The 26,107-nt window shown below is 61.3% G+C and overlaps 2 protein-coding genes and 1 long non-coding RNA gene across 5 annotated transcripts in view; 1 reads left to right on the top strand and 2 right to left on the bottom strand.

Moving 5' to 3' along the window:
• Positions 1-2,143: 2,143 nt before the first annotated feature.
• Positions 2,144-4,949, bottom strand: LYNX1 (Ly6/neurotoxin 1). Its single transcript, XM_027078015.1, has 4 exons — positions 4,724-4,949; positions 3,489-3,690; positions 3,173-3,274; positions 2,144-2,969 (listed from the first exon to the last, which is right to left on the bottom strand). The coding sequence occupies exons 2-4, from the start codon at positions 3,538-3,540 to the stop codon at positions 2,779-2,781; spliced, it is 345 nt and encodes a 114-aa protein (XP_026933816.1). The 5' UTR covers positions 3,541-3,690; positions 4,724-4,949; the 3' UTR covers positions 2,144-2,778.
• A 4,971-nt stretch (positions 4,950-9,920) lies between these two features.
• LY6D (lymphocyte antigen 6 family member D) lies at positions 9,921-11,680 on the bottom strand. Its single transcript, XM_027078014.1, has 3 exons — positions 11,550-11,680; positions 10,663-10,761; positions 9,921-10,447 (listed from the first exon to the last, which is right to left on the bottom strand). Exons 1-3 carry the CDS (start codon positions 11,599-11,601, stop codon positions 10,212-10,214), a joined length of 387 nt encoding a protein of 128 aa, XP_026933815.1. The 5' UTR covers positions 11,602-11,680; the 3' UTR covers positions 9,921-10,211.
• Positions 11,681-11,796: 116 nt separating this feature from the next.
• The window catches only part of LOC113604992 (uncharacterized), a 16,553-nt gene continuing 2,242 nt past the window's right edge, over positions 11,797-26,107 (top strand). The window contains exons 1-2 of one of the 3 annotated variants that reach the window (XR_003427021.1): positions 11,797-12,188; positions 19,660-19,800. This is a non-coding gene — a long non-coding RNA (uncharacterized LOC113604992). Of the gene's footprint in view, positions 12,189-12,337; positions 12,583-19,659; positions 19,801-26,107 lie in introns of those variants that run through there. The other 2 variants (XR_003427020.1, XR_003427019.1) reach the window with 2 other exon arrangements.

Below are 26,107 nucleotides of genomic sequence, written 5' to 3' on the forward strand. Positions count from 1 at the left end.
CAGATGTTAGTCACTAGCCTCATGGACAGTCAGTTGGGACAAGATGACTTGTTTGATTTCCCAGGGCACTATTGGTGCAGTCCCCTGATTTTGCAGTGCCACGCGCTTCCCACTAGGGGGCCCGGCCGGGGCGTGAGCATAACACGTTGGGTGTATCTGTGCTGAGTTTCGACCACAGCCGGGCCAGGCAGAACCCAGTCTGTGGAGGTGGGATGGGCAGCATGGTCCCCGGTGCTGGGGGCAGTGCCATGGCTATTGGGATGGGACCAGGTCAGGGTGGAGGAGGGTTGGACAGATGGAGGCAAGAGGCAGGTGTGAGAAGCTCCCCCAACACCAAGCACACCCAGTGCTGGATCCCTGCTCTCAGTGACCCCAGAGCCCACAGGGGGCCAGGCAGGGCTCTACTCCATCCCCGCCAGGACAGGAAGGAGGGAGGGAGGGAGGACCCGGTCTAGCCGAGGAGCCACCGGACCCAGGACAGAGTGCTTGCACAAGCAGGGCAGTGACGGTGCTTCCCAGGCCTCTCCTGCTGAGTCAGGAGGGCAGTCTGCCCAGGGCTGCCCTCCCTCCCAGAAAGCATCTGGAGCTGCGGTGCCCCCGCAGCCAACTCTGCGGGGAGTGTGGTCACTTCCCTGAGATGGACCACTCCTGGGAGTCTTTGGGTGGAGGAGCTGGGGGTGGGGTCTGGCTTCCCCCCAGCCTCCCCCAAGGAGGGGCTCACACCACACTGGGCATCAGGGGGAGGGGCCACCTGGACGGCTGTCTGGGGTTCGGTCCTTCTGCTTATTGGCCCTCCGGGAAGCCTGACCCAGGCCTGCCTAAGGACCGGATCCCCTGAGGTCAGGCAGTCCCAGAGGGAAGCTCTCAAGAGGGAATTTCCAGCACAGGTCCCCCTGACAGGGGCCATGCTTAGGGGCCAAGGGCTTCTGAGTTCCAGGGACAACCCCCCACGTGGGCACCTGCCACCATCCTGCACACTTGGGCCTTGCCAACCTGAAGGGGCTCCTTGGCCCCTCCCCAGACACTGGAGCTGGGGGCACTGGTCAGCTGAGGAGGCCTCAGGCGCCGTGTGACCCCGGGCACAACGTTGCACATAGACTGGCCTCACTGGAAGGAGGGCCCGGCTTCCCGGGCCACCCGGATCCAGAACAGCAGACGCTAGCTAGACCGGGCTTCCCCGAGCTGGCCGAGGGCGGGGCTCACCTAGGGTGGGTGCCTTTTTTTTTTTTTTTTTTTTTTTTTTTTGCGGTACGCGGGCCTCTCACAGCTGTGGCCTCTCCCGTTGCAGAGCACAGGCTCCGGACGCGCAGCCGCTCCGCGGCATGTGGGATCTTCCCGGACCGGGACACGAACCCGCGTCCCCTGTATCGGCAGGCGGACTATCAACCACTGCGCCACCAGGGAAGCCCAGGGTGGGTGCCTTTTAAATGATGCCCTTTCTTGGGTCTCTGGGGGTCCCAAGGCCCAGCTTGACTGGGGGCACCTGAGAGCCACTCCCTGAGCTGAGGCTGGAGCGCTCCAGCCGGAGCGGAGCTCCCGCCCTCCCCGTGGGCAGAGTCAGAGGTCGAGGGGCCCGCGAAACCCTTTGGGGCCAAGGCCGGCGCACCCAGTACTCGTTCAGTCGGGATCCTGCTGCCGCCCGGATAGCAGTCAAGCCGCTGCGAGGGGCGAGGGGATCCCGGCTGCGCGGGGAGGGAGCGCGGCCCTTTGCATTCTTCTTTCCCAACCCGTCCTCCCCTCCTCCCCCGGACCTCCCCTCTCCCTCTCCCCTCCCCTCTTTTCCTGACCACAGTCCCCTCCCTTCCCCGACCCCTCCTCCCCTCCTTCCCCGGTCCCTGCCTTCCCTTCCCCTCCCCTCCGGCGGACCGAGCCCACCCCTGCCCGGCGTGGCCCCAAGCGTCCACCAGAGGGCGCCCCGCTCCGGTTCAAGGATGCACCGCCCCCGCCCCCGCCCCGGCGAATCCTCGGCGCCCCGGCGAAGTTCGCCGCCCCAAACCCCCGCCCCCCGTAAAGAGGCGCACTCCGCCAGGGCCTGCTTAGGGCTGAAGGCCAGGCTTCGGGTGGCTACCGCTCTGCTCCCTTCCCTCCTGGCCTAAAATAGTCCTGGGATCAGCTCTCAAGCTCGACCAAATATAGCCTGGCCTCTCCAGGCTCAGGCCTTGCGCAGGGGCCCAGCGCCGGGTCTGGAGGGGCCTAACGGGCCTCTTTAGGCTGAACCACTTCCTCCCCTGCCAAGGGCTGCCTAGACACGAGGGGACGGCCGACGGGGGGCGGGGGGCACAGGGCTTCCCCGATCGGCCTGCCATGCCACACCTGCCCTGGGCAGCCCTCCTAGGACCCTGGAGAGCCTTCTTCCTAGGACTGTTCCCCACCCCCTGGGTCCCTAATCTCCCCTCCCCCTCCAGCACACTTACAGGGCAGACGCAGAGGTCCCCTTCACGTCAGTGTTCACCGGCCAACTGAAGATCCCCCATAAACAGCACACCGTGCCCACACCCCCATCCTTGGACAGAGGAGGGGGCTGAGCTGCCCCGTCAAAGCCAGATGCCTTGGGAGGTGTGGTCCCACATCGGCCTTCTGAAAACAACAGGTCATGACCTGGAAGCAGACCCCCGGGTAGCTGGAGGAGGTCAAGAGTCCTCTTGCAGACATTCCTGGATGTGGCTGGGGGGGGGGGGGTCGGGGGAGGGCAGAGAGGGGGTGCGCAGGGGGAGAGGGTGGGACCGTGCTGCTCAGCACTTTGCCCTTGAGTGAGTCTGTGGAGGGCGGGACGGGGCTTTAGAGCAGACCCCAGAGGGTGGCCAGGAGTACAGGGGCCAGGGTTGCAGGGGCTGCAAGGCCAGCACCGTTACAGAGGTCGTACTGGCAGCAGGAAGTGGTGGACGCGTGCTTGGAGTAGCCATCGTACACGGTCTCAAAGCAGCTGGGCACGCACGACTTGCTCACCTTCATCCTGGTCGGGGTGTAGTCTGCAGAGGGATGGGGAGGTGGGCCAGGACCCTGAGGGGGCCAACCCCAGCATGCAGGGCCATTCGGCCAGGTTCCCCTAAGCCAGGAGCTCCCAAAAAGGATCCTGGAGCAGGTGGGAGCCTCCCTCCTCAGCTCCCTCACACTCCCCCACCCGCCACCGTGCTCCACAGGCGGGGCTGTGAGGGGCATCCCAGCAACTCACAAGTGCGCGTGGTCATGCAGTAGGTGACCATGGCCGGGCAGCGCATGGGGTTGAAGCAGTTCTCGCCATTGTAGGCACACACGTGGCAGTCCAGAGCCTGGGCTGGGGGCCGGGGGCCGGGGCCGGAGGGAGATTGGGGTCAGAGAACAGCAAGAGGCCCCCTCCTCCAGCCCATCAGCCCCCTGGTCCCGTCAGCCTCCCCAGGTCAGAAGAGCTGGGAGGAGAGGCGGTCACTGGGATTTCCGCCCCCACCCCCTCCAGCCTGCCTGCCCCCAAAGGTGGGTCTGTCCATCCCTCTGTTCTCCATCCATCTTACCCACAGGTAGGCCCACCAAGGCCACCAGGAACAGGGCGAACAGGGGCACCATGGCCGGAGGTGAGAGGGCAGAGTGGGAGCAGGGAAGTGGAGAGCAGCTGGTCTTCGATTCAACTCAGGCCAGGGCTGGGGCAGGGCACAGAGAGGGTGGGACAACCCCCTGCCCTCTGGGAGCTCCTGGTCGACTGGAGGCGCTATAGCCCTGCACAGAGGGGGATGAGGACAGGTGGTCACAGCAGGGCCTGAGGGACCCACAGGTTTGTGCAGAGGAGTCCCCCAACTCAGCCTGGGAGTCAGGGAAGACTTCCTGGAGGAGGAGACACGAATGAGATGAGAAGGAAGCAGGGGTGGGGGGCCAAGGGGAGGCCAGAAGTCTGGAGGGGCCTTGAACGCCAGGCCAAACCGACAGTCTACCGGGGATGGTTGATGCAGGGGCCCAGGAGCTTGGTACCCAGCCGTCTCCCACCCAGGGCCCTGGGGCCCCAGGGGTGGGTCTGTCCTCACTGCTACCCCTACCCTTTGCCCCTGGCGTGTCCCCGCGTGGGGCCCCCCACTTCCTGACACTTTCAGGGCCCAGCTAGGGGCCCCTCTCCCGGAAGACCTCCAGAGCCCTGCCTGGGGTTTTGAGTCAGTACTGCAGAACTCAGGCCTTGCGCAGGGGCCCAGCGCCGGGTCTGGAGGGGCCTCAGGGGCCTCTTTAGGCAGAGCCACTTCCTCCCCTGCCAAGGGCTGCCTAGACACGAGGGGACGGCCGACGGGGGGTGGGGTGGGGGTGGGCACAGGGCTTCCCCGATCGGCAGCGGACTCTGTCCAGCCTGTGGGGGAATGTGCTTTGAATGCACTCCAGGGGGGCACTTGGGCAAGACAAGAACTTCCCAGTCTGGATCTGCTGTTTGGAGCGGAGATGCCCACTCTCTCGGAAAGGGTCTGGGGGGTGTCTGGAGCACGACTCCCCTCCCCGCGCGGACAGTCCAGCCCCGGGTCCCCGCCTCGGGGAACTAAATTAGACCCTCCCGTTCCCGAGAACAACAAATCCATCTTCCATGACCCATTTTCCGGGCGTGCACCTCGGGATGTCGAAGGTCTGAGCAAGGCCGGGCCTGCGGCTCCAGCTCCTCCTGCCCCCTCCCGGAGAGCCCCGCCCCCAAGACTGCGGTCCCAAGTTCGGGCGGCTGTCGGGGGGACCTCAACCATGACCTTCACCACCATGAGCCCCCGTTGCGCCTAGGACTCACCCCTCGCCGGCCCTGCGAGCCCGGGTCTGACAGTGCGTCAGTCCTTGAGCCCAGCAGTGCCCACGCCGCGCCGCCGCCCCGCGGCAGAACCGCCCATCGCGCGTGACCTCACCGCAGGCCCCGCCCCGCCCCGCCCGCGAGTTCGTCCTTCCCGCGGGGACCGGGACCCCCCGCCCCCCGCGGAGGGCCAACCGCGCCCAGACCTAGGCCCCCGCAGTGACACCCGCGCTACCCTCAGACGCACGTGCACCTCGCGATGGGGCACGGGGACGGAATCTTCTGCCCCTCCCTCCCTCTCCCTGCTTCCGCCCGCCGCCCTTCGCCCACTCACCCCCCGTGCTGCTAGTCAGCCCCGCACCCCAGCAGCAGCCCGTGCCCCTTCTTCCTTTAGCCCAGTTGTACAGGGATGTTAGCGGAGCTGCAGCGAGTGCCAGGGGTGGGGGGTGGGGGGGTGGGGAGGCGCTGATTTCTGGATCCGGCTTCTGGGTCCCCACGTGGTCCCGCTTTACCTGCTGTGTGACCTCGGCAAGTTACCTAGCATCTCTGGGCCTCGGTCCCCACACCAGGTCCCTCCTAACAAAGCGTAAAATCGAGCCTTGAAAGAAGCCCATTGTTTCATGGACCCCCTTCCACGGTAATAATAATGTTTAAGGCAAAATTTAAGATTTTCATGGGCCCTAAATTTTTTTTTTTTTTTCTAATGTGAGGAAAAAAATGCAACATTTTCTTTGACCCTCAATTTTATTTTTCTTTAAAAGAGTTGAACCACTTTGGGGACCCTAGGCCCTGAGCCTCCAGAGCGACGTGGGCACTCTCCCTGGACAGACTGGGATGGTTGGTCACCCTATTTGCCAAATAGTCCCTGAGATGCCTCAGGGTGCCAGGAGTTGGAGATAAAACGGGCAAACATTCCCCAATATTCTCGCGGTCATGAAGCTCACACTCCACTGGGGCATATGCTGTGGGCTCCAGCATCAGATCATGATGAATTAACAGCAACTGGAGTTTCCTCCTGCCTTTAAACAACTGAAAAATGGGGCAAAATAAATGAAGCCACGGTTCTCCGAGGTCGCACAGCAGGCAGCAGGGGCCGTGACCCTGGAGGTGGGGGAGACAAAGGAGCTGCAGGCCACAGAGCAGGGAGGGGAAACCCAGACAGAGCCCGGGACTCTCTGACTGAGGAGAGGAGAGTTCAGGGAAGCCAAAGCAGCTGGATCTCACAGGGCAGAGAGGAGAGAACTGTCCCCTCTCCAACCCACAGGGCTGGGGAGGTCAGCAGAGGGTGCGTGTGTCTTCAGCTGAGGGCCCATCAGTGCACACATTTGAGGAACCAACCCCAAGATGTGGAAGGAGCAGGCACAAGGGTTCCCAGAGCTCACACAGGGCTGGAGGAGAAACCTTGTGTCAATCGAAAAAAATACAAACCCTCACAACCTAAAAGTCTTGAGTTAATATTTTATTTGGGGACCCTACTGAGGACTATAGCCCAGGAGACAGCCTCTCAGCTCTGAGGAACTGGTCCAAAGAGGTAAGGAAGGAGCCGGGACATATAGGAGTTCTTGCTGGGAAAAAACAAACAAACAAACAAATGTACTCGAACATCAAAAGATCACTGCTAGTCACAAAAAGTAGACATCGCAAGTTAATGATTTTAGTGCTTTTCTCTGTTTGGGAAGATGCAAGAGTCTGGGCTCATTGAAATTATTCCTTTGATGTGCATCTTAGCTATTTAGGGCAAGTATCCAGTTTTCCTCTATCCTGAATTCCCCTCACGGAAACTATAAACTCATGGAACCCAGAAATTCAATGAACCTCAAGCACAAGAAATTGAAGAAAACTATACCAAAACACATCGTGATCAATTGCTTAAAACCAGTGATAGGGGCTTCCTTGGTGGCGCAGTGGTTAAGCATCTGCCTGCCAGTGCAGGGGACACAGGTTCGAGCCCTGGTCCGGGAAGATTCCACATGCCGTGGAGCAACTGGGCCTGTGCTCCACAGCCGCTAAGCCTGCGCTCTAGAGCCCGCAAGCCACAACTACTGAGCCCATGCTCCTAGAGCTTGTGCTCCGCAATTAGAGAAGCTACTGCAATGAGAAGCCCATGCACCGCAACGAAGAGTAGCCCCCGCTCACTGTAACCAGAGAAAGCCTGCACACAGCGACAAAGACCCAACGCAGCCAAAAATAAATAAAATAAAATTTTTTAAAAAAACAGTGATAAAGAGAAACCACTAAAAGCAGACATTGTGTGATGCACAAGAAAAGAAGGACGCCAGCAGATTTCTTGTCAGAAACAGTACAAGCCAATACAGTGAAGCAATATTTGAAATACCAAAACACAAAAACAAAACAAACAACTTGGAATTATATGCCCCCCCAAAACATCTCTGAAAAGTGAAGGGGAAATAAAGATATTTTCAGACGTGCAAAGGCAAAAAGAATTCTTTTCTAGAATTAAAAAAAAAAAAAAGTAAAGAAAGAGCAAGAAAAGAAAAATCAAAGAGCTCTACTTAATAAAGTAACAAAAGAGATAAAATGGAATCACAGGGAGTAATCTGGTCATTGACAAGAATGCAGAAAAAGAGGGGAAAGGAAAAAGAACAAGTGGGACAGAGAGAAGACAGAAGGCGGGGTGAGAGACTTAAACCCATGACACCTCTAATCACACTGAAAGGTCCAAACACCCCAACTAGGAAGCAGAGGTGGTCAGATTAAATAAAACGAGAAAGAGCCATGTCTCTGCTGCGCTCAAGAAGTCCACTGTACATGTAAGATCACATGTAGGTTAAAAGGCAAAGCACGGAGGAAGAGACACCAGGCTCACAGTAATTAAAAGAAAGCAGGAGTGACCACACTCACGTCAGACAAAGTGGATTTTAGAGCAAAAGATATAGCCAGGAATAAAGAAGGACATTACATAATGATAAAAGGATCGGTTCATTAAGGGGACATAGCAATCCTACATGTTTATGCACCTAACAACTGAGTTTCAAAACACACAAAGGCAAAAAAACTGAGAGAACAAAAAGGAGAAAAAGAAAATTCATGACTCCAGCCAGAGATTTCAACACTCCTTTCTTAGAGAATTTTTTTTTTTTTTGGCTGCATTGGGTCTTCGTTGCTGCACGCGGGCTTTCTCTAGTTATGGTGAGTGGGGGGCTACTCTTCGTTGCAATGCGCGGGCTTCTCGTTGCAGTGGCTTCTCTTGTTGCGGAGCATGGGCTCTAGGCACGCAGGCTCAGTAGTTGCGACGCATGGGCTTAGTTGCTCCGCAGCATGTGGGATCTTCCCGGACCAGGGCTCGAACCCGTGTCCCCTGCATTGGCAGGTGGATTTTTAACCACTGCGCCACCAGGGAAGCCCAACACTCCTTTCTTAAGAGCTTATAGAAGTCAACGGAAAATGAATAACGATAAAGGAGACTTGAACAACACTACCAGCCCATGTGACCTGCTTGATAAGTACAGAAGGAGAGCCCGTTCTTTTCAAGGACACACAGAATATTAATCAAGATAGACCTATTGTGGGCCGTAAAATAAATCTCAACAAATTTACAGGGATTGAAATCCTACAAATTATTTTCTTGGGCTACAATGGAATTAAATCAAGAACAGAAAAATAAGATCACCAAATATTTAGAAACTGGGCAACACATTTCTAAATAACCGGTGGGCTAAAGGAAAAATTTTAAAGGAAATTAGAAAGTATTTCTAACTGAATGAAAATGAAAACACAATATATCAAAGCTAGTGGATGCAGCTAAAGCAGTGTTTAGAAGGAAAATTTTGGCACTAACACTTGTATGAGAAAAAATAAAGTTCTCGACATAATGGCCTATGATCCCACCTTCAGAAACTAGAACAAGAGTAAATCAAACCGCACGTAAGCAAAATAAAGGAAACGATAAAAATAAGAGCCAAAAACCAAGGAAATAGAAGAAGAAAATCAATAGAGAAAATCAGTCAACGGACAGTCATCTTGAAATTGGCTATCAGTGGTCTGATCAGCGCCATCTTGATTAAGTACAGTTAATCTTCGTTTCCAGGGTTGGTTTGTTCCCATTTCTTTGAGGCCAGTTCTCAGAATTGTGGCAGCTTATGTCATGGCTACAGCCTGGTCATCATGTAGTTAACTTCTTCCACCTGGCGGGGATTTCTAACCTGGGCCCCAGGTGGCCTCGGTGTCCCTTCAGGGATGGCTGCTCTGCGGAGCCTTCCCTGACCCCGTGTGGCAGCCTCCTCCTCCTTCTGCCCCCGCAAGTTTGCTGACCGCACCCCTGGCTTCCAGGTGGGGGGTGAAGGGTCTTCTCCGGAGTTTGGCACCAGGAGGCACTCTCCTCCCTGGCTCCAGCTGGCCCAGCTCAGAGCACCCTCCCCTCTCCGGAGGCGGATGTCCCTGACCCCCCACCTCTTGATTCAAATCCCAGCCACACGGCCGGCCTGCTGTGGGATATCCCGAGGACTCGGGATGGTCCGCGCCCTGTGCGTCCCCGCCCGTCTGTCCGACCGCAGTGGCCCGTGTGTCTGATCCGGCCTTTCCACTCCCTGCCCCGGGTGCCGGGTGCCGAGGGCACAGAGTGGGCTCTGAGGGAGGGGAGAGGCATGCCCCCTTGGCAACTCCTCCCAAGGCCCGGCTCCCCGGTGGCCACCGGGGGGGGCGCGCTGGTCCTCGGAATATTCCCGTCGCAGCAGGAGCTACGGTCGGATCTCAGCCCACGGGAGCGCGGAGCGGGAGAGACCTGCCGCGGGCAGAGGGTGTTGCTCAAGGTCACCTGGTAGGACAAGGTGGGAACCGGGCGAGCCTGGGCAGGCGGGGCTTGGCCGTGAGAGGTGGGGGAAGGGCTGGCAGGGTGGGCGGGGCGGCCCTGCAGGGAGGGGTTCCACCGCGTGGTCTCAGGCAGGCTGGTGGCTGCCTGGTGAAGAGCTACGGCCTCGCATCACTGCTCCACTGACAAACTTCTGCCAGCGCGCCTACTCAGGCCTCCCCCAGGAGGGCCCTCCTTGTCTGGGGCTGCAGAGGAGGTGTCTGGGGAGGGTCGTGTCCCCTCCGGGGGTGAAGGGTGATGGTGCCCCTCCAGGCATCATGCACGCTGCCGAGACTGGCCCTGGGTGACAAACCCTGGGACTTGGGGGCCGGTGTGTGTGGATGGCTCCTCCCCACCTCCTCTACTCCCGGAACTAGCACAGACATGACCACGCTGGTTTGCAACCATTTATTTCGGTGCAGGGCTTTGGGTAGAAAAATAAACGGAAACCAAACAGAACGAATATGAAGCCTGAAGGGAGCCGAATGCCTCCTGTCCCCCCTCCTCCCCTCGCTGCTCAGGGAGGGGCGTCCTCTTGTGCTGGGGGAGGGGCGGCTCCAAGCCAGCAGCTCTTCGTGCCGCACCACCGCCCTGCCCTAGACCTTCCAGGGGAGCCCCCAGCCAGGGTGTCTGAGCCCCCATCCTGGCCAGGGAGAGGAGGGGGTGGGGCCCCGGTCCCGAGGGTCACAGGCTGGCGGCCCAGGTGAGGGCGTGGAGGCCCAGGGCCAGCGCCAGGCCGAGGGGGGCGCTGGTGAGCAGGGCGCGGGCGGGCGCAGCGCTCTGCAGACTCTCGTTGCACAGGTCGCCCGTGCAGCACAGGGTGGCCGAGGCCCCTGTGCTGACTTGGCCCTGCAGCTTGTGCGTGGGCGTGCACGACTCCGCGCAGTTCTTCTCCACCAGGTTCCCAGATAGGGGCTCCACTGGGGACGGGCGGGCGAGGTCAGGCCAGGCACCGCCTCCGACCCCCAGGGCCTCCCAAGTACCAGTTCCCAGCTTCCATCGCCACCGTGACCGGTCAGTCACCGAGATCACTCCCACCATCCTCCCCAGGGATGATCCTCCAAGCCCTGGGGCACCGGGACAGAGCCCTGGAGTGTCCTGCAGGGGCCCCTTTCCCCTCCCCCAGATCGCTCACCCTTGGTCACCGTCTTGCAGAAGTTGGAGTTGACTGAGCAGCTCTGAGGTTTCTCACAGTTGGTGGAGCTTGTGCATACGTGACACTGGAGAGCCTGGGCTGGGGGCGAGGGTGTAGGGGTTTCAGCAGGCCCCGGGGAGACCTCCCAGGGAGACAGGGATGCCTGGGTTTACTGCCAGAAAAGACTCCTGGACAGAGCCCTCTGTCACCCCTGCCCTAGGCCAGTCGCCTCTGAGGCCCCTGGGCCCCACCAGGGTTCAGGTCTTGCACACAGCCTCAGGAGGCAGGAGGTGACAGTCCCTGTCTGCTGGGGCCCTGGCAGCCCACCCGGAGGAGCTGTCCAGTGCCGGGCATCCCTAGAGGACCAGTGAGGAGGTGGCCAGTATGGGGTGCACTGAAGACCCTTCCCCAGGGGCATCAGAGGCTCTGGGATTGCTAATAGTGGCTCACAGGACCTGGCTGCAGTCCCCACCCTGGGGGCTGTCTCCTGGTGGGGAGCCCACGGTGAGGACCTGAGGCTGCGTTGGGGTCCCGGAGGCTGTCAGGTTGGCCATGCTGAGCCTGCGGGGGGGAGGGGGAAGGGTGACCCAGGAGGGCCCTGGGCCCTGGAGAGGGGGATCAGGGGCTGAACCCTGAGTATCTGTCTTTCCCCAGGAGAGGCATCTGAAGACAACTCCCAGCATCGCTCCCTCTCAGAACGTCTGATTCTTGGGGTTGATTTTCTGATTCTGAAATATTGTTAAGTCTGTGATCCCACAAAATTAAGATGCGGGGTTCACTTTGTTCTAGGGTTCACAACGCCAAGGTTCTCCGTGCCTAGAGGTGAGCAACTCCAGGCTTCCAGGGTCCGGCTCCCCACTGCCCCCAGCCCCCAGCCAGCCCCTCACCTGGCCCAGAAGCCACAGCCAGGGCAACAAGGAACAGCAGGGCTGTCTTCATCTCGGGTGTTCCCGGGGCAGTGGGAGCCCCTCCTCTCCAGAGGCCTTATAGCTGGGACCGGTGCTGGTGGGAGGGAGGGGCGGGGACCTGCCCCTTCCGGCCTGGCCCACGCCCTCCAGCGAGGCACACCCCTGCCCTGCCAGCTGGAGGGATCTCTGCCCGCGCTCCACCACCACCCCCCACCACCCCCCACTGCCTGCCCTTCTCTGGGCTGTGGACAGAGGCCTCAGCTGGCTCTGCAGCCTGCCTCTTCTCTGTCCTCTGCCCAGCTCTGGTTACTTTGTCTTTGACCTTCCGCTTTGTCTCTGACTTCCACCCTCAGATAAGGTCACAGAGTCCCAAGCCTGTGTGGTTGCCTTGGGGGTGCCCAGTGCCGTGCTCGGGGCCGAGGGGCGTGGTGCAGGAGGAGGTTCAGGCCCTGCCTTCTTGGGCTCCCGGGGGCTCTGGGTTGCTAGGTTGACCCCCAGGGGTCCTGGGGAAAAGACCCTAGGGAAGTGAAGTGTTCACTAAGATGTCTGGACCTCGGGAGAAGGGGAAAGAGAAGCCCTCGGGGCAGGGACGTGGATGCCAGATGTGCCTGTGGAGAGGTGAGCACCAACTGGGTGAGGGATGTGAAGTCCAGCGGGGCCTGGGGCTTCGGAGGAGGGGCAGGGGCTGGATGCTGGGGAGGGGGTGGTGTGGAGGCAAAGACTCAACCCCCCGTCGTCTCCACCGCCCCTGCCTCCCATCTTTCCAGGCCCAGGCCCCCTCCTCGCCAAGTGCTCCCTCCGCCATGTTCCAGCCCGGCCCTCCTCCAGCAGCTGCCTGTGTCCTGCCTTGTGACAATTGCTCTCCGTGTCTGCTTTGGTCCTGAAAGGCAGTGTGCTCTTCCAGGCCAGGCCTAGGGCCCCTCCCGGTGCGGGGTTCGGCTGGGGGCTGCCGGGCAGATCCCGCCGCACCTTCCCCCTCCAGCACTGCTCACAGGAAGGACTCGGGCCTCTGCGCGTAGGCTCCCCCTTCCCTTGTCCCTCTCCCCACAGGTTTCCCTGTCTGCTTGCTGGCCCTGGGACCCCACTACTTCTCCAATGTGCCCGGCAGACCCTGCTAGGAGGTGCGGGTGGGACCCGCAGAGGCAGGCTGTGATGACGCTGAGTGGGGCCGGGGCACCGATGGAGGTCGGCCCTGGGCCGCTGCCAGCAGCCGAACCTGCCGGTGGACATCCCCCTGAGGGTCTGGTGGGGCAGCGCCTGCTGTGGGGATCTGGGCCAGCCTAAGGCTCTTTGGAGCAGAGGCTCAGGACGGTCAGGTCTGGGCTACAGACCCCTGGCCTTTCCTCCTGGCAGGCCCCCGGGCAAGCTGGCTTCTGAGCTGGGCCTCACCTCCTCCCTGCAAAGTCAGGGGTGCATATCGTGATGCTGGGGGTCCAAAGAGGTGTGCCCAGCCTGAAGCAGTCACTGGACCTGCAAGACCTGCACGATGGTGGAGGGGTGGTGCTGCGGTGCCTTCCAGGATCCTGGGGGGCACGGGGGGGGGCAGGCAGGAGCCCCCGAGGCAGCCCCGCATCAGCCACCTGAGCCCGCAAAGGCTGCCTGGCCTACTGGCTGGTCCCTGGGGCTTGTTTAAGGCAGCTGGGGTCTGGATTGACAAGGCAGGTGACGTGGGGGTCCCTGGGCCCTGATCCAGAGAGGGAAAGTCACCCTGAGCTCTGAGGCCTCCCTCGGAGTGGAAGGAGGGTGCCCAGGAGGCCCTGGGAAGCAGGGCACAGGGCTCAGTGACAGGGTGGCAACTAGCGAGGGGTGGCAGATGGCAGGTGGGGAGTGGTGACTACTTGGCCAAGGGTCATGGAAGCTGCTGGAAAAATAGGTCTGGGGGATTGGATTTCCTGTCGGGCCCGGTGGTGCTGCAGGATCCAGGGATGTCGGGCCGGCTGGGAGTGGAGGTCTGGGCGTGAGGGAGCTGGGCAGCGGGGTCCCTGCATGTGGGGCTGGAGGGGGCCCTGTACCCCCGATCCACCTCCGTGAGGCACCTCAGGCTTTTACGTGGCTGTGTGCCCTGGTGGCAGGGCTAGACACTGGAGCAGAGGCGGCAGCTGGTCCTGTTCTGTGGGAAGGAGGCCTTTGCCCCAGCAGGGCTGCCCACGAGGACGCGAGCTGCCTCTCCTGGGGCTTCCTAGCAGAAACATCAACCCCAGATACACTTTACTTGTGGGAGAAAGTGGGTGATTCCATGACTGGGGCTCTCAGAGAACTGGGAGTTACCAGGACGGTGCAGTCGGGGAGGGCTTCCTGCAGGCAGTGCTCTGGCCACCACGGTCTTAGAGGCCGGGTTCAGGGGAGAGAGGAGGCCTGAAGCTCGTCCCCTACCAACCCCTTTCACCGGTGAGGAAATAAGGGCCAGAGAGGGCCGGGCTGGCGCCAGGTCATCCGGGAGTGGGGCAGAGACTGGCTTGTTTCTGTCACCACTGACCCCTCCTTCCCTCCGCCCTCACATGCTGGAGAGAGCAGCTGCTTTCCAGAACCCGAGCCCTCCTATCAGCCTGGGTCCCTAGACCTGACTGTACCAGCAGGCGTGACGCCCAGGAGAGGCCTTGGAGGGAATACTACCCCCTACACCCACCCCCAGCCCTGCCTGCTCCCTGAACTCAGCTGGCCAGGAAGCCAGACGCCAGGACAAGCCCAGGCCTCTGCCTGCAGCTGAGGTTCTCCTGCCCGGGCCCTCTCCCTGCACCTTGCCTTCCTGCCCGCTCCCCCTCGTCTCAGCCTGGGCATGGGAGAGGGGCAGGGCCACTGGGGTTACACAGAGCAGGAGTGTGGCCCAGAGAGGGAAGCGCCTGGCCCAGCGTGGCACAGCAGGCACCCCAGGCCTTCCAAAAGGCCCCCAGGCCTGCCCTCCAAACCTCAGGCCGGGACAGGCTTCTTCAGCTCAGGCCACAAGGGCAGCCCCGGCCCCGGCTATACCCCCAAACCTCCCTCCACCTCGAGGCACCCCATTCACCCCCTCCTTCATTCCTTCAACAGAGTTTTAGAAGGACTCAGCACGTACCAGGCACAGAGGGTGAAATGGAGACTGAACGAGGAGAGACAGGTCCAGGCTTCAGGGCCCCCTGACTAGCTGGGGGGACGTCGAGGGGGTGGACACGTGATGCTCTGTGTGTACCCCACGTGAGCATGATTATCAGGGAGGCCGAGGGACCCAGGGGGGCTCTCCCCGGGGTGGAGTGGGGAAGGGCATCCCGGCAAGGCAGCCAGGGTCTGGCTCAGGGGCCGTGCATGGCCTTGGGGGTCATGCTCCCTTTCTGTCTCTCTCTCCTTCCCCAGCTGGAGTGAGGTGACTTCCCCTGAGTCAGGCAGCGGAGTGATGCAGGGTTTCCCTTGGGCTTGCTCTGTTCCTGTAAGTCACACACCTGCAGCATACGGGGCCTCCCTCAGCTGACATACAGAGGGCAGGGCCTTGCCCAGGGTCACCCAGTCAGTGAGTGGGAGCCAGAGCTGGGCCTGGCCCCCCAGCATGGGGCTCTGACCCTCACCCTGGCCTCTCCACTCATCCTTCCTGGTGCAGGAGAGTTGCCCTTACACCCAGGGCCGCGGGCCTAGATGTAGGTCTCTCTCACCAACTGCCCAGGGCCTGGCGTGGCCCCATCCATCCTAGATCATCCCCTGGGGCCCTGGCCACCAGCTGCCCTGCTCCAGAGACACCTTCTCCCCATCGCTGGGCGAGGCTTCTGGGTGCAGTTAATATCCTTGGGCTGGGCCGGGGGCTGGGGTCCAAGGCCGGCTCTGCCCCTCTGCGCTGGCCTCTCACACATGCGGGGCCCCTCTTTCCTGCTCGGCCAGACGGAAAATCCAGGGAGTAGCTACATGGGCAGCGTTTCCCTGCCTGGAAGCACAGCCTGCTGCCCATGGGCAGCCCTTCCCTGCCTGGAAGCACAGCCTGCTGCCAGGAGTGGCTGGGCAGGAGCCCTAGGGCCAAGGGAGACCAATCCCCCTGAGAGAGGCCTCACGGGAGCCCTGCTCACAGCAGCTCCTAGGGCCAGCACTGGGCACCTCTCCACGGAGCCCCACACGGGCCCTGACCGTCAGCTTCTCTGGCTGTGTCCCTGAGAGGACACTGGGACTTGGGGATCTGGGTGATGAGGGCGAAGCCCTCAGGTGTGAGCTGCGTCCTTCCATGAAGGCATGGGTATAGGTTCTGGGGTAGTGACCACAGGGCCCTTCTCACTTTCCACCCTCACTTCTCTGTCCTCACTTGCTCCCAGCACCTACCCACCCATCCACTCATCTATCCATCATGCACGCATGCAGCCATCCATCCATCTATCCATGTGTCCATCCACCCATCCATTATCCATCCATCCACCCTCCCCATCCGTATATCCACTCATCTACCTATCCATCCATGTATCCACCCTTCCTTTTATCCACGCATTCATCCATCTTCCATCCGTCTATCAATCTATCCATCTGTCCATCCATCCATTCAACCATCCACCATCTACCCATCTACTCATTCCACTTACATGTCCTCTAGGAAATAATTACAGTGATGTTTCTCTATCTCCTCTCTCCTCTCTCCTCTTCCCTTCCTCATTTATACACACACCTACCCCTGACAGAGAAAACAGTAATTCTCAAAGACCACGGAGTGGAACCTGGTGGGACTCTGAGAAACTTAGGTCTGCAGGTGGTTGGCAGGCAGCTCTGGAACTTGCAACACCTGACACGCAGACACTCCCTTTTTATTTAAGATTATGTTAACTGGGGAGGAGAAGGGCTTTGGGAGGACATCACTGATCCTAACCCTTAAGAGGGGAATAAATATCTAATATAAATCATGCGCTCCGTATCTGTCCGTCTTTGGCACTAGTACCTCTTACACAGGGCAGTGGAAATTCCTTTCCTTGGCAACCCTCCACCCCTGTCACTTTGTCCCCTGCCCCTTGGGAACAGGAAATGACCCCTTTTTGGGTGCTGCCACTCTTTAAGCCCCACTAAAATATGGCCAGGACAACCTAGAATTTAACAAAAAGGTTTTTTGGAAACAGCTGATGAAAGTCTGGAATTGGGACTATGTGTCGGGGAAGTCTTCAGTCTGCAGTGAGACCCCGACTTCAGACGTGGACAGACTCTCTGCAGACCCTGCATTTTGCAGACATGGTTCCCAGGCACAGGGCGATGCGAGCCAGCAGGGCGGCGTCGGCAGCAGCCACGTGGCCTGGGAGCTAGTGGCACTCTGTCCTCACGGGGCCGGGCGTCTGCTCCTCCAGGCTTCAGGCGGCTGTTGAGCTTGGGGTCTGGAACAGCCCAGCTCCAACGCTTTCTGCTCAGCTTGGTGGCCTCAGGGACCCGGCTCTGGCACCAGTCCTGGTCCAGGAGTTTGCATATTGTTGCAGCCCTCTCTGGGTGTGGGTACAGCCCTGGGGCAGGGAGGTGGGTCCCAGTCTGGGCCTGCCAGGAGCTCATGACTACAATCCCAGGGGCTCAGGGGATCAGAGGGTTTGTGCCGTCATAACTTTGGATGTTATGTAAGAAGGGAGCAGGGGCAGCCTCCCTGGCTGGAGGAAAGGTGACTCACAGAGGCCCAGGAGCCCCCAGGGATGTGCCCAGAACAGAGGAAGCAGCTCTGACTGCGAAGCCCAGGGCACACGGAGGGCCTGGTGCTCCAGGACCCCTGCTGGCTGGCGGTCTGGGCTTCTAGCCCAGAAGACTGCAGAGTCACCCCTGCTCCCAAGCCCTCTGAGCTCCAGCTGCCTCCCTGCCCTCCCACCCCACCCTCCCTCAGGGATTTCAGAAATAACAGGTCGAAGCCTGAGCCTTCCACAGACAGCCCCACCCCCGCGCCCCCTAAATGCTCCTCCCTAAACCAGCAGCAGAAGCGGGGGCTCCAGGGTCAGAGCCAGCCTCCCTGCCCCGCTGCCCGAGAGCCCTGCTCTGCTGGCACGTCAGGTGCCCACCCTCAGTCTTCCCGCCGGGGGTCCTCTTGAAGTCCCTCCAGCCCTTCCCTACCTCCGGGCCTTTGCACCTGCCGTCCGGCTGCCCGCCTGTGGTCAGGATCACAGCCACAACCTCGCCCTCTGAGAGGCCAGTGAGCCCTGCAGCACCCGACCTCCTCCCGAGTCCCCGTCAGAACTTGCGGGCCCACCTTTGCTTGTCGGTTTGCGGGCTACGGCCCCCAGGTCTGCTGTGTCACCGTGGTGTCTGTGTCCACGTGACCTCTGAGTGTCTGTTGATTTAATGACTGGGGGGCACCTGTAGGTGGGCATAGAGAGAACTCAGGCTTGGGTGCAGACCACCACTCCCCCACCAGGAGCTGGGGGGCCGGGAAAGGGTCCGGAAGGCTCTTCGTGCCTCAGTTTGCTCATCTGTAGTGAGGGAGAGTGAGTGCCTTCATCTGGAAGCAGCCCCCTTGCCCCACCCCTACTTCTGAACACAGAAGCTCTTGGAGGAGGTGGCCATGAGTCGTCATGTGGCGTCCAACGTGGCTCTCCGTTGGGACTTGTAGGGGTGGGGCCTGCCCCAGAGGGAAGGTTGGTCAGAGAAGAGAGGCAAGAAAGGAAATTTCCACTTTCCTTAAGAGAAGAAGCCCCAAGCTTCTAAGGCTGGGTGGAGGGGTCCAACCCTGAGCTCCACCTTTGCTACTGGGATGGCTGCCCCATACGTGCCCCATAAACACCTCTTCCTGGGCCTCTGGGCCTGGCTGTGCTGGGGGCTGGGAGGGCCCCCAAGGGAATCCTGACACCCTTATTGCAAGGCAGGGCACCCTCAGCCTATCTTGTCCCCCAGACATAGCCCAAGGTGCAGACAGCGGGCAGGAGTCCCACAGGAGGGCAGGCCCCCTCCCACTGGCTTGAAACCTCTGCTGCCCTGCACTTCTCGGGACTGCTGTGCTCCCCGACGGAACAGCCACCACTGCCCTGTCACAGGAGCAGGGACCAACAGTGGCTGGGCACACAGGCTCTGGGGCCAGAGAGGTGGCTGCCGGGAACAGGAAGGGCCTTCCTCCCTCTGGGGCAGGTAGACGGGCTCCTGAGGAAGGGCCCTGGGCAGACGTGTGGAGGAGCAAAACCTCTGGAGAGCCGGGGGCCTTGGGCCCTGGGCGGAGACTCAGAGCTCCGGGCGCCTGGCGTGCCCTGATCGGGGATGTAGGATGGGCAGGGGTGGGCACAGAGCTGAGCACCCCTGCCGGGGTACACTGAAGCCCCGAGGGGCTACCCAGGGGGTGCCGTGTCAGCCCCCAGCGTGGGATTTGCTGAAAGCATGTTTCTGCCTCTCTGGCCCAGGGGGTTCGGGACAGAAGTTGGCTTCCTAGAGAAGAGGGAAGTGCTGCGTCCCCACCTGAGCATGTGCCTTGCTGAGGACCGCCCCATAAAGCGCCGCCTGCCCCTCCAAGGCACAGCGGGGCCCCCAAGACCGAGGACGAGCAAACTCACCAGACCCCACGCCTCAGACAGCTCAGAGCAGCCCTGCAGCTCTATTCCTTCTCTCTCAGCACCCCGCGGGGTCGCCTCTGGGGGAGGTAGGGCCACCTCCCAGTACCGATGCCCCCCCCCACCCGTGGGCAACCAGGGTACCATGGGAAAGGTCTGACTTCGCCTGGCAGGGGCTGGCAGGGGCGCCAGTGGCCTTCCAGAGGCTCCGTCCCTCTCCGATTTCAGCACCCTGAGCCCCGGAGGCAGGAAGGAAGGAGACCCCGTGGGTCTGTGATGCATAAATGCTCTGGCTGACCAGTGGACAGGAAGGTGGGAGAGCGAGGCGGCTGGAGGGACCCTGACCCTGCCTGTCACTGTCACCAGCAGGCCCTACTCGAGAGCTTGGGCCCCGGTTCAGCTCGTGGCCGCTCAGACCTGAAGATTGGAGGAAGGAGGGGCCTGCCCTGGGGGTGTGAGGGGAGCCTGGAGAAGGCAGGGTCTGGGTGTGGTTGGGCAGGGCAGGCCGGGGTCCCAGCACAGTGCGAGGTGCCCAGGTCAGGGGTCCTGCCACCCATGATGTGAGGTGGGGAGCCCGGGAGAGGCACCCCCGCCGGGCTGCCGACCGAGGCCAGGCGTCCCAGCCATCACCCTCCTTGCGTGCCCACATCTTGCAGAATCCATGGACCGCCTGCTCCCTCCCTCCCAAGTATTTTACATGGACTCACTCAAACAGGGAAGCCCATGCTGGGGCCTTGCTGTGACGGTGTTGTTGGGCTGCTGAAGGAGTTTCTCTTAACCGACCCTTGTATGGACACGTGAGTATTACAAACAAGGATGGGTAGTCCCTGCCCCCTACAGCCCCGGGGTGGGCCCCACTGCGGGGATTCCTGCTGGAGGGCGTGGTGTCCCCCGAGGGTCTGGGTGGGCCGAGGAGAGGCCAGCGGGGTGTGCAGGCGTGCAGGGCGTGCAGGGCGTCAGGGCGGGGCGTGGGTACTTACCAGGGCGCATAATCACACAGTACTTCTTGGGAGGGGCACTCCACCAGAGGCTCGCAGGGCTCGAGGCCGCAGCACTGCAGGGCCTGGGCTGGGAGGAAAGGAAGCAGACCCGTGGTCAGTCTGGGCTGGGGGCTCGGGCGGCCACTGGGGTGGGCAGCCTGGGGGCCCGGGCCTGGGGCTAGACTGAGCGCCCCCTCTTCCTGGTCCCCTGGGACAGGCCGAGGGGCAGGGACTGCTGTGCTCCATTGGCCCTGTGTGTGTGAGCGCCAGTCTGGCAGCAGGAGTGCGGGCAGAGGCGGTGGGTGGAGGTCTGCAGGCTCCCCCGGGACAGAGACGACCTGGGTCCTCTTCCTCACTGCCCCGTCCCTCTCTGGGCCGCAGTGTCCTTACCTACAGGATGGGGCTCCAGGCTCAGGACTGCTGCCTGCACACAGTAGGTGTTAAGTGTTGTTTACTAACAGGAAGGAAAGGCCTTGCCCCTCAATGCCTGGGGCCTGCTGGTGCACCCCACCCCAGGCCGATCGATGGGGAGTCTGCAGCAAAAGGGCCGGTCCTGGCTCACCCCTGAATGCTGAGCAGCCGGCCCTAGGTCCCACCGACAGGGAGACCGGGACAAGGCTCCTGTCCTGGAGGCCCCAAAGGCCGTCCAAGGGTGGCCGCCCGAGGTGCAGCGCGTAACCCCGAGTGTGCTGGCGCGGAGTGTGCAACAGACACTCTGTGGGCACTTGGCCGAGAGGGACCACGGTCTTAACAGGGGGTGGGGGCCGTCTGGGAAGGCTCCCTGGAGTGGGTGGCCCTGGAGCTGGGCCTGGACAGATGAACAGATTTTTACTTGTCATCTGGGGAAAGAACCCTCGGGCAGAAGGTGCAGCCTGGCGGAGGCCAGGCCGGCGGGGACCAGGCTGCGAGGACCCAGGAGCTGTGACAGGGCGAGTGGGCAGGTGGGAAAGCGAGGAGCCCCTTACGTGGGCTGCGCTGTAGGAAAGGGCGCCTCTCTGCCAGGGCTCGGCGTGGGGGGCTGTGGGGGACCCGGGCGGGGTGCCCCGTGGGGTGTCCTTGCCCACATGGGTCAACTGATGTCAAATCTATTTCCGCCTATGGGGAGGGTTGGGGCGCTTGTGGCTGGACCACAGGCAAGCAGGAGGTCAAGCTCAGACCTCCAGAGCCCCCGCCCCGGGCTCGGAGGCCGTACCTCCCAGGTCAGGCTTCTGGAACTCCCCAAGAAGAATAGGCCTCTGTGTCTCAGGGTGACCCCCGGCCACTCCTAATCCTCTGTGTGCAACTAAGTCCTGGGCGCTGGTGGGGGGGGGGAGAGACTCCTAGCTTCCCTTGACCAAGAACCTTATTGTGCCTCAGTTTCCCCCACAGGGGTCCAGATAGTCCCTACGTCCTTGGGCCGTGCTGAGCATGAATGGGTTAATGCTCCTTAGGTCCCTGTGCTATCCCGGTGTCAGCCTCCCAGGAGCGCTGAGCCCTGGAGGACAGAGGCGTCCCAAGCCCGCCTGCCCCCTGCCCTGCTCCCACAGCTGGACCCGGGGCACAGGCGGTGGGGCGCCTCCCCAGCACCGGCTCTCTCTTCCCACTACTCACCTCTGCACCAGGCTCTCTTTTGAGAAGCGACCCTGCCCACTGCCCGGTCCACGGAACCAGCCTCACACCCTTGCCCGAAAGTCCCCTCCACCTATCTTTCCAGCCCCCCCAATCTGGGACTGATCCCCAAGGTGGCTCCTTCCCCTCTGCCCTCTACCCCCCGCCCCCCCCCCGCCCCGGGCCTTCCCCGACAGCTGGCGGCTCCACCTCAGCCCTCATCCCCCAGCCACCCTCAAGGGAAGCCACAGGTGGGGCTAATTATCCCCGGATGATAATTATTCAGCTGATAATCACGGGCTGTACCACCCACTCCTCAGGCCCCATTTCCGGTGACCTTAAAAGCATCAGGCGCTGGTGTTCAAGGTCGTAAAACCAGGTCATCAGGTAGGGGCAGAGCTGGGACTGGAGGGGGGCGACTGAAGGGGGGCGACCGATTCCTTTCCCTGGTTTTCCCACCACAGTCCCGCCTCCCAGAAATCCCAGGAAAGCAGGACAGTTGGTTACCCTCACTGGAACCAAGGTCCCCCTGCCTGGCCCAGAGCTCTGCCGCCTCGGACCGCTCGCCAGGGTCCTTCGCCCCACAGGAGGCAGATGTGCCAGAAGCTGTGCCCAAAGGGACACCAAGGTCTCCGTGTCTGGCTGGTCAGGGAGCAGCCACGAGGGCCTCTCCCCCCAATCCCTGCAGCCCCCCATCAGGCTGATGCCGCAGACCCTCAGACCGCAGCCAGCCCTACCCGGCACCTCCCACCCAGGTCAGCGTCCCTTACCCAGGTCAGTGCACAGCACAGCCGGAAGCAGAAACACCAGGAGTGGCCTCATCGTGGGGCATCTGCCAGCTAGGACTGGGAACACAGGACACCGCCTGTGTCCCCCACAGCCGACACCGGGGGCCTTTATACGGCCGGCTTCCTGGTCAGGCAGACCTAGGAATTTAGCTAGAGGTGAGCTTGGGCCAGCCAGGCCAGCCTGACTCATGCCTCCCGGGCCTCCCCTTGCCCTGCCCCCCAGGGGCCCCAGGGGCTCTCAGAAGGTCTGCTAATCCTCTCTCTGCCTGTCCCTCTGTGCTGAGCCTTCGGCCTCCCTGTCTCTGCAGTGATCGTGAGGCCCCAGGTTGGGCTGGGAAGAAGGCAGGCAGCACGGGCATGGGGACCCGCTCTGGGAGTCTTAAGGACAGGGCCCTGCCCTGAGGTCTGGTCTGGGGGTCACAGCTCTGCCCTGGGGTCTGGGGGGACACGGCTCCCCCAGAGCTCTTCTGAGTAGGCATAGCCATCTCCCCTGGGCCTCTCTCTTGGGCCAGGGCCAGCAGGGAGGCATTTTAATGGGGAAACTGAGGGACCACAGGCTGAAAGCTGGCTTTGGACGGGCCTGTCAATCCGATGCACACAGATCACCTGGGCTCTGGCGAAATGCTGCTTCTGACCTGGAGCCCCAGGTGGGACCTGAGCCTGCATTTCCAGTGAGCTCCTAGGGTGCTGGTGTGTGTGCCCAACTGACCAGGGACAAGCGGAGCCAGTGGCGTACCACTGGGAGCTGCTCTGCTGCCCATCAGGCCTCCAGGCCAGGCTTGAGGGACTGTGGGTGACAAGGGTGCCCTGGGGGATGCAGCAAATGGCCTACTCGCACGGGGCTGCCCCCACTTAGTGTCTTGGGGTGGGAGCTCACATCTCCTGGTGTCTCTACTCCATCCCCTCCCAGGGCGCAGCCTCTCTCCTGGCGGCTACCGGCCCCTCCCCAGTAACTATAGCCACCCTTCCGGATGCAACTCTGACTGGGCCGCAGGGCTCTCTGAGTAACTCTGCCCTCACATCCGCCTCCAGGGTGGACCCACACATACCTCCAGGCCCTCCCTCGCCCAAGCCTGGCCTGTGCCCACGGCCCTCTCTCCACCTTCCCCTCCCCGGCAGAATCACCTCTGTCTAGAACACCGTCAGACCCCCGCCCTGGCCTGTGTCCTAGAGGCGCCCGCCTGGAGCCTGCACCCTTTCCCAGGACCCCTGTGGGGGGACCGCTGCTTCACCCACCCGCAGAGGACGGGCTGAGCTTCTGGGTGCTCATCCTCAGGCCCAGGTGTGGCACAGGGCAGCTGTTGGTGGGGGTGGGAGGTGGAGCTGGCGCACAGGCTGGGGCACGCAGGGCCAGCCTTGCAGTGCAGGGCAGCTCAGGTCTCGGAGCCGGGAACCTAGACTCGCACTAGAAGGTCCAGATTTTGTTTGTTTGTTTGGGTTTTTGTTTTTTTCCGTGCCATGTGGCACGTGGGATCTTAGTTCCCCGACCAGGGATTGAAACTGCTCCCCCTGCATTGGAAGCACAGAGTCTTAAGCACTGGACCGCCAGGAAAGTCCCCGTCCAGTTTGTTTCGATGGTATTTTATTTTAGCTTTTTAAAGCCTCTTTTAGAACTGTCATACTTTTGGCTCTCCATTTACCCCAGGCCCCAAAAGGTAAGGGTGGGTAAGGAAACAAAGTTCTGATCACTTCCCCTAAAACTGTGCACATCTGTATACCGAGATGGGACGGACACTGAACAAGCAATCCTGGTGTCCACACCACCCCCTCCATCCACACCGTCCACACCACCCATTCCGTCCACACCATTCATCCATCCACACCACCCACTCCGTCCACACCATTCATCCATCCACACCACCCACTCCGTCCACACTGCCCACTCCATCCACACCATTCATCCATCCACACCACCCACTCCGTCCACACCATTCACTCCATTCGACTCCGTCCACTCCTTCATCCCTCCGAGCTTGGTGACCTCCTGCGGCCACGGGCCATGGCAGCAGCCAGGCCTTGCCCGGCAGCCCCTGGCTTCCCTGGCCTGAAGCCCAGCCTTGCCTGGAGCTGTCCTGAGATACGGACTGGACTGTGAAGCCTGGGTGACTTTCCAGACTCCACCTCAGCCCTCAGCCCAGGCCTGAGGAAGTTCTTTGGTCTCGCTTCGAGGGGCACGTGGCTGGGAAGGGCACGATGGAGCCCACACTGGGGCCATGAGCCTTTGTTTGTAGCACCAGGCAGTGGGCCGGCCCTAGACCCAGCTCAGAGGCCAGCAGGCGGAAGCCAGGCCTCAGGTCTGTGGGTGCAGCAGACAGTCTGTGGGAGGGAGAGAGCTCCCGGGGCTCTGGGCTCCCCCTGCCCCGGGCGTTGCTGATTTCTACTCCGTAACCCCTTGGTCCTGGGGTGCAGGGATGAGGGGCTGAATGTGAGGGGTTGGGGGACCCGCATTCAGTGATCTGTCGGGTAACACACCGGAGCCCTGTGCGCAGCCTGGAGAAGGTGGGCTGCATTTGAAGTAGGGGCGACGAGGGGCGGGGCTTGAAAGAAGAGGAGGAGCCAGTGCAGAGCAATAGGCAAGGGGGTGGGTTCCCAAAACCCTCCCACAAGCAAAGTCCGCTGGATTTCTCCCAGGGGGCACCGCGTTTCTCAGACTGAGGTCTATATCCCTGGGGATCTGTAAGAGATTTTCTTCCCCTAATAGGGCAATGTGGGAAATACTGAACATAAGGACTCTCAAAGGGCCGTTTGCAACAAAGATTCTGCAGTCCTGTGGGGCAGGGGCCTGAGAGGGCCCAGCTATCTGCAGAGATGCTCTCAGGGAAGGGGGGGATCCTCCGCACGAGGAGGGCAGGAGGGCAGAGGCTGCCCTGGCCTGGGGATGGGCAGAGAAATGCGTCCCAAGTACCAGCCTGCCCAGGGGTTGGGGGCGGGGGGGGAGCCGCCCCTCATTAAACTAACCAGGCATTTGAAACTCACTCTTTTACAAGCTGGACGTTCTCCAATTAAGGCCCAGGCTCCCAGCCCAGGTCACAGTTAGCACATGGCCTCCTCAGCCTGGCATTGGCCTCCACTCCCCAGAGCGGCTGAGAGGAGACATGGAGCTCCCTGCCCCACAGGTGTGCAGGGCAGGCGAGGAAACTAAGATCCCAGTGAGGCCCTGGACTGGACACCTGCCCAGAGGACCTCCATCCCCCCCTCTGGGAAAAGTCCTTGACCCCAGTTATGAACCCAGGACCGCCACGTGAACAAGAGGCTGAGTCCTGTTCCTGCCTCCCCCTTCCTCCCTCCCCTCCCTGCGTCTGACCCTTCCTCCCGCCCTGTGCTGGGGACAGAGTGGTGGGGACCCAGGATGTGAACTCAGGCCCCACGCTGTCAGGCAGGTCTGGAAAAGGGGTGTTCCTATGCCTTTTTCACCAAGGGGGCTCCAGAGCCCTGAGCCTGGTCCCACTCTGAGCCCTGAGCCTGGTCACACACTGAGCCCTGGCCCTGGTCCCACTCTGAGCCCTGGCCCTGGTCATACTCTGAGCCCTGACCCTGGTCCCACTCTGAGCCCTGGCCCTGGTCATACTCTGAGTCCTGACCCTGGTCACACTCTGAGCCCTGACCCTGGTCATACTCTGAGCCCTGACCCTGGTCACATTCTGAGCCCTGACCCCTGGTCACACACTGAGCCCTGACCCTGGTCACACTCTGAGCCCTGAGCCTGGTCACACACTGAGCCCTGACCCTGGTCACACTCTGAGCCCTGG

The sequence above is a fragment of the Aethalodelphis obliquidens genome, unplaced genomic scaffold (genome assembly GCF_003676395.1).
Source record: "Aethalodelphis obliquidens isolate GAN/ISIS:26980383/991018 unplaced genomic scaffold, ASM367639v1 scaffold41, whole genome shotgun sequence".
NCBI classification, from domain to species: Eukaryota; Metazoa; Chordata; class Mammalia; order Artiodactyla; family Delphinidae; genus Aethalodelphis; species Aethalodelphis obliquidens.

Excerpts from the sequence above, each read along its gene's own strand:
- LYNX1 (XM_027078015.1), bottom strand. The coding sequence starts at position 3,540 with ATGGTGCCCCTGTTCGCCCTGTTCCTGGTGGCCTTGGTGGGCCTACCT. Across the intron at positions 3,275-3,488 it reads CTTGGTGGGCCTACCTGTGG|CCCAGGCTCTGGACTGCCAC; the intron begins GTAAGATGGATG and ends CCCGGCCCCCAG. Across the intron at positions 2,970-3,172 it reads CTGCATGACCACGCGCACTT|ACTACACCCCGACCAGGATG; the intron begins GTGAGTTGCTGG and ends ATCCCTCTGCAG.
- LY6D (XM_027078014.1), bottom strand. The coding sequence starts at position 11,601 with ATGAAGACAGCCCTGCTGTTCCTTGTTGCCCTGGCTGTGGCTTCTGGG. Across the intron at positions 10,762-11,549 it reads GGCTGTGGCTTCTGGGCCAG|CCCAGGCTCTCCAGTGTCAC; the intron begins GTGAGGGGCTGG and ends CCTCGCCCCCAG. Across the intron at positions 10,448-10,662 it reads CTGCAAGACGGTGACCAAGG|TGGAGCCCCTATCTGGGAAC; the intron begins GTGAGCGATCTG and ends GCCCGTCCCCAG.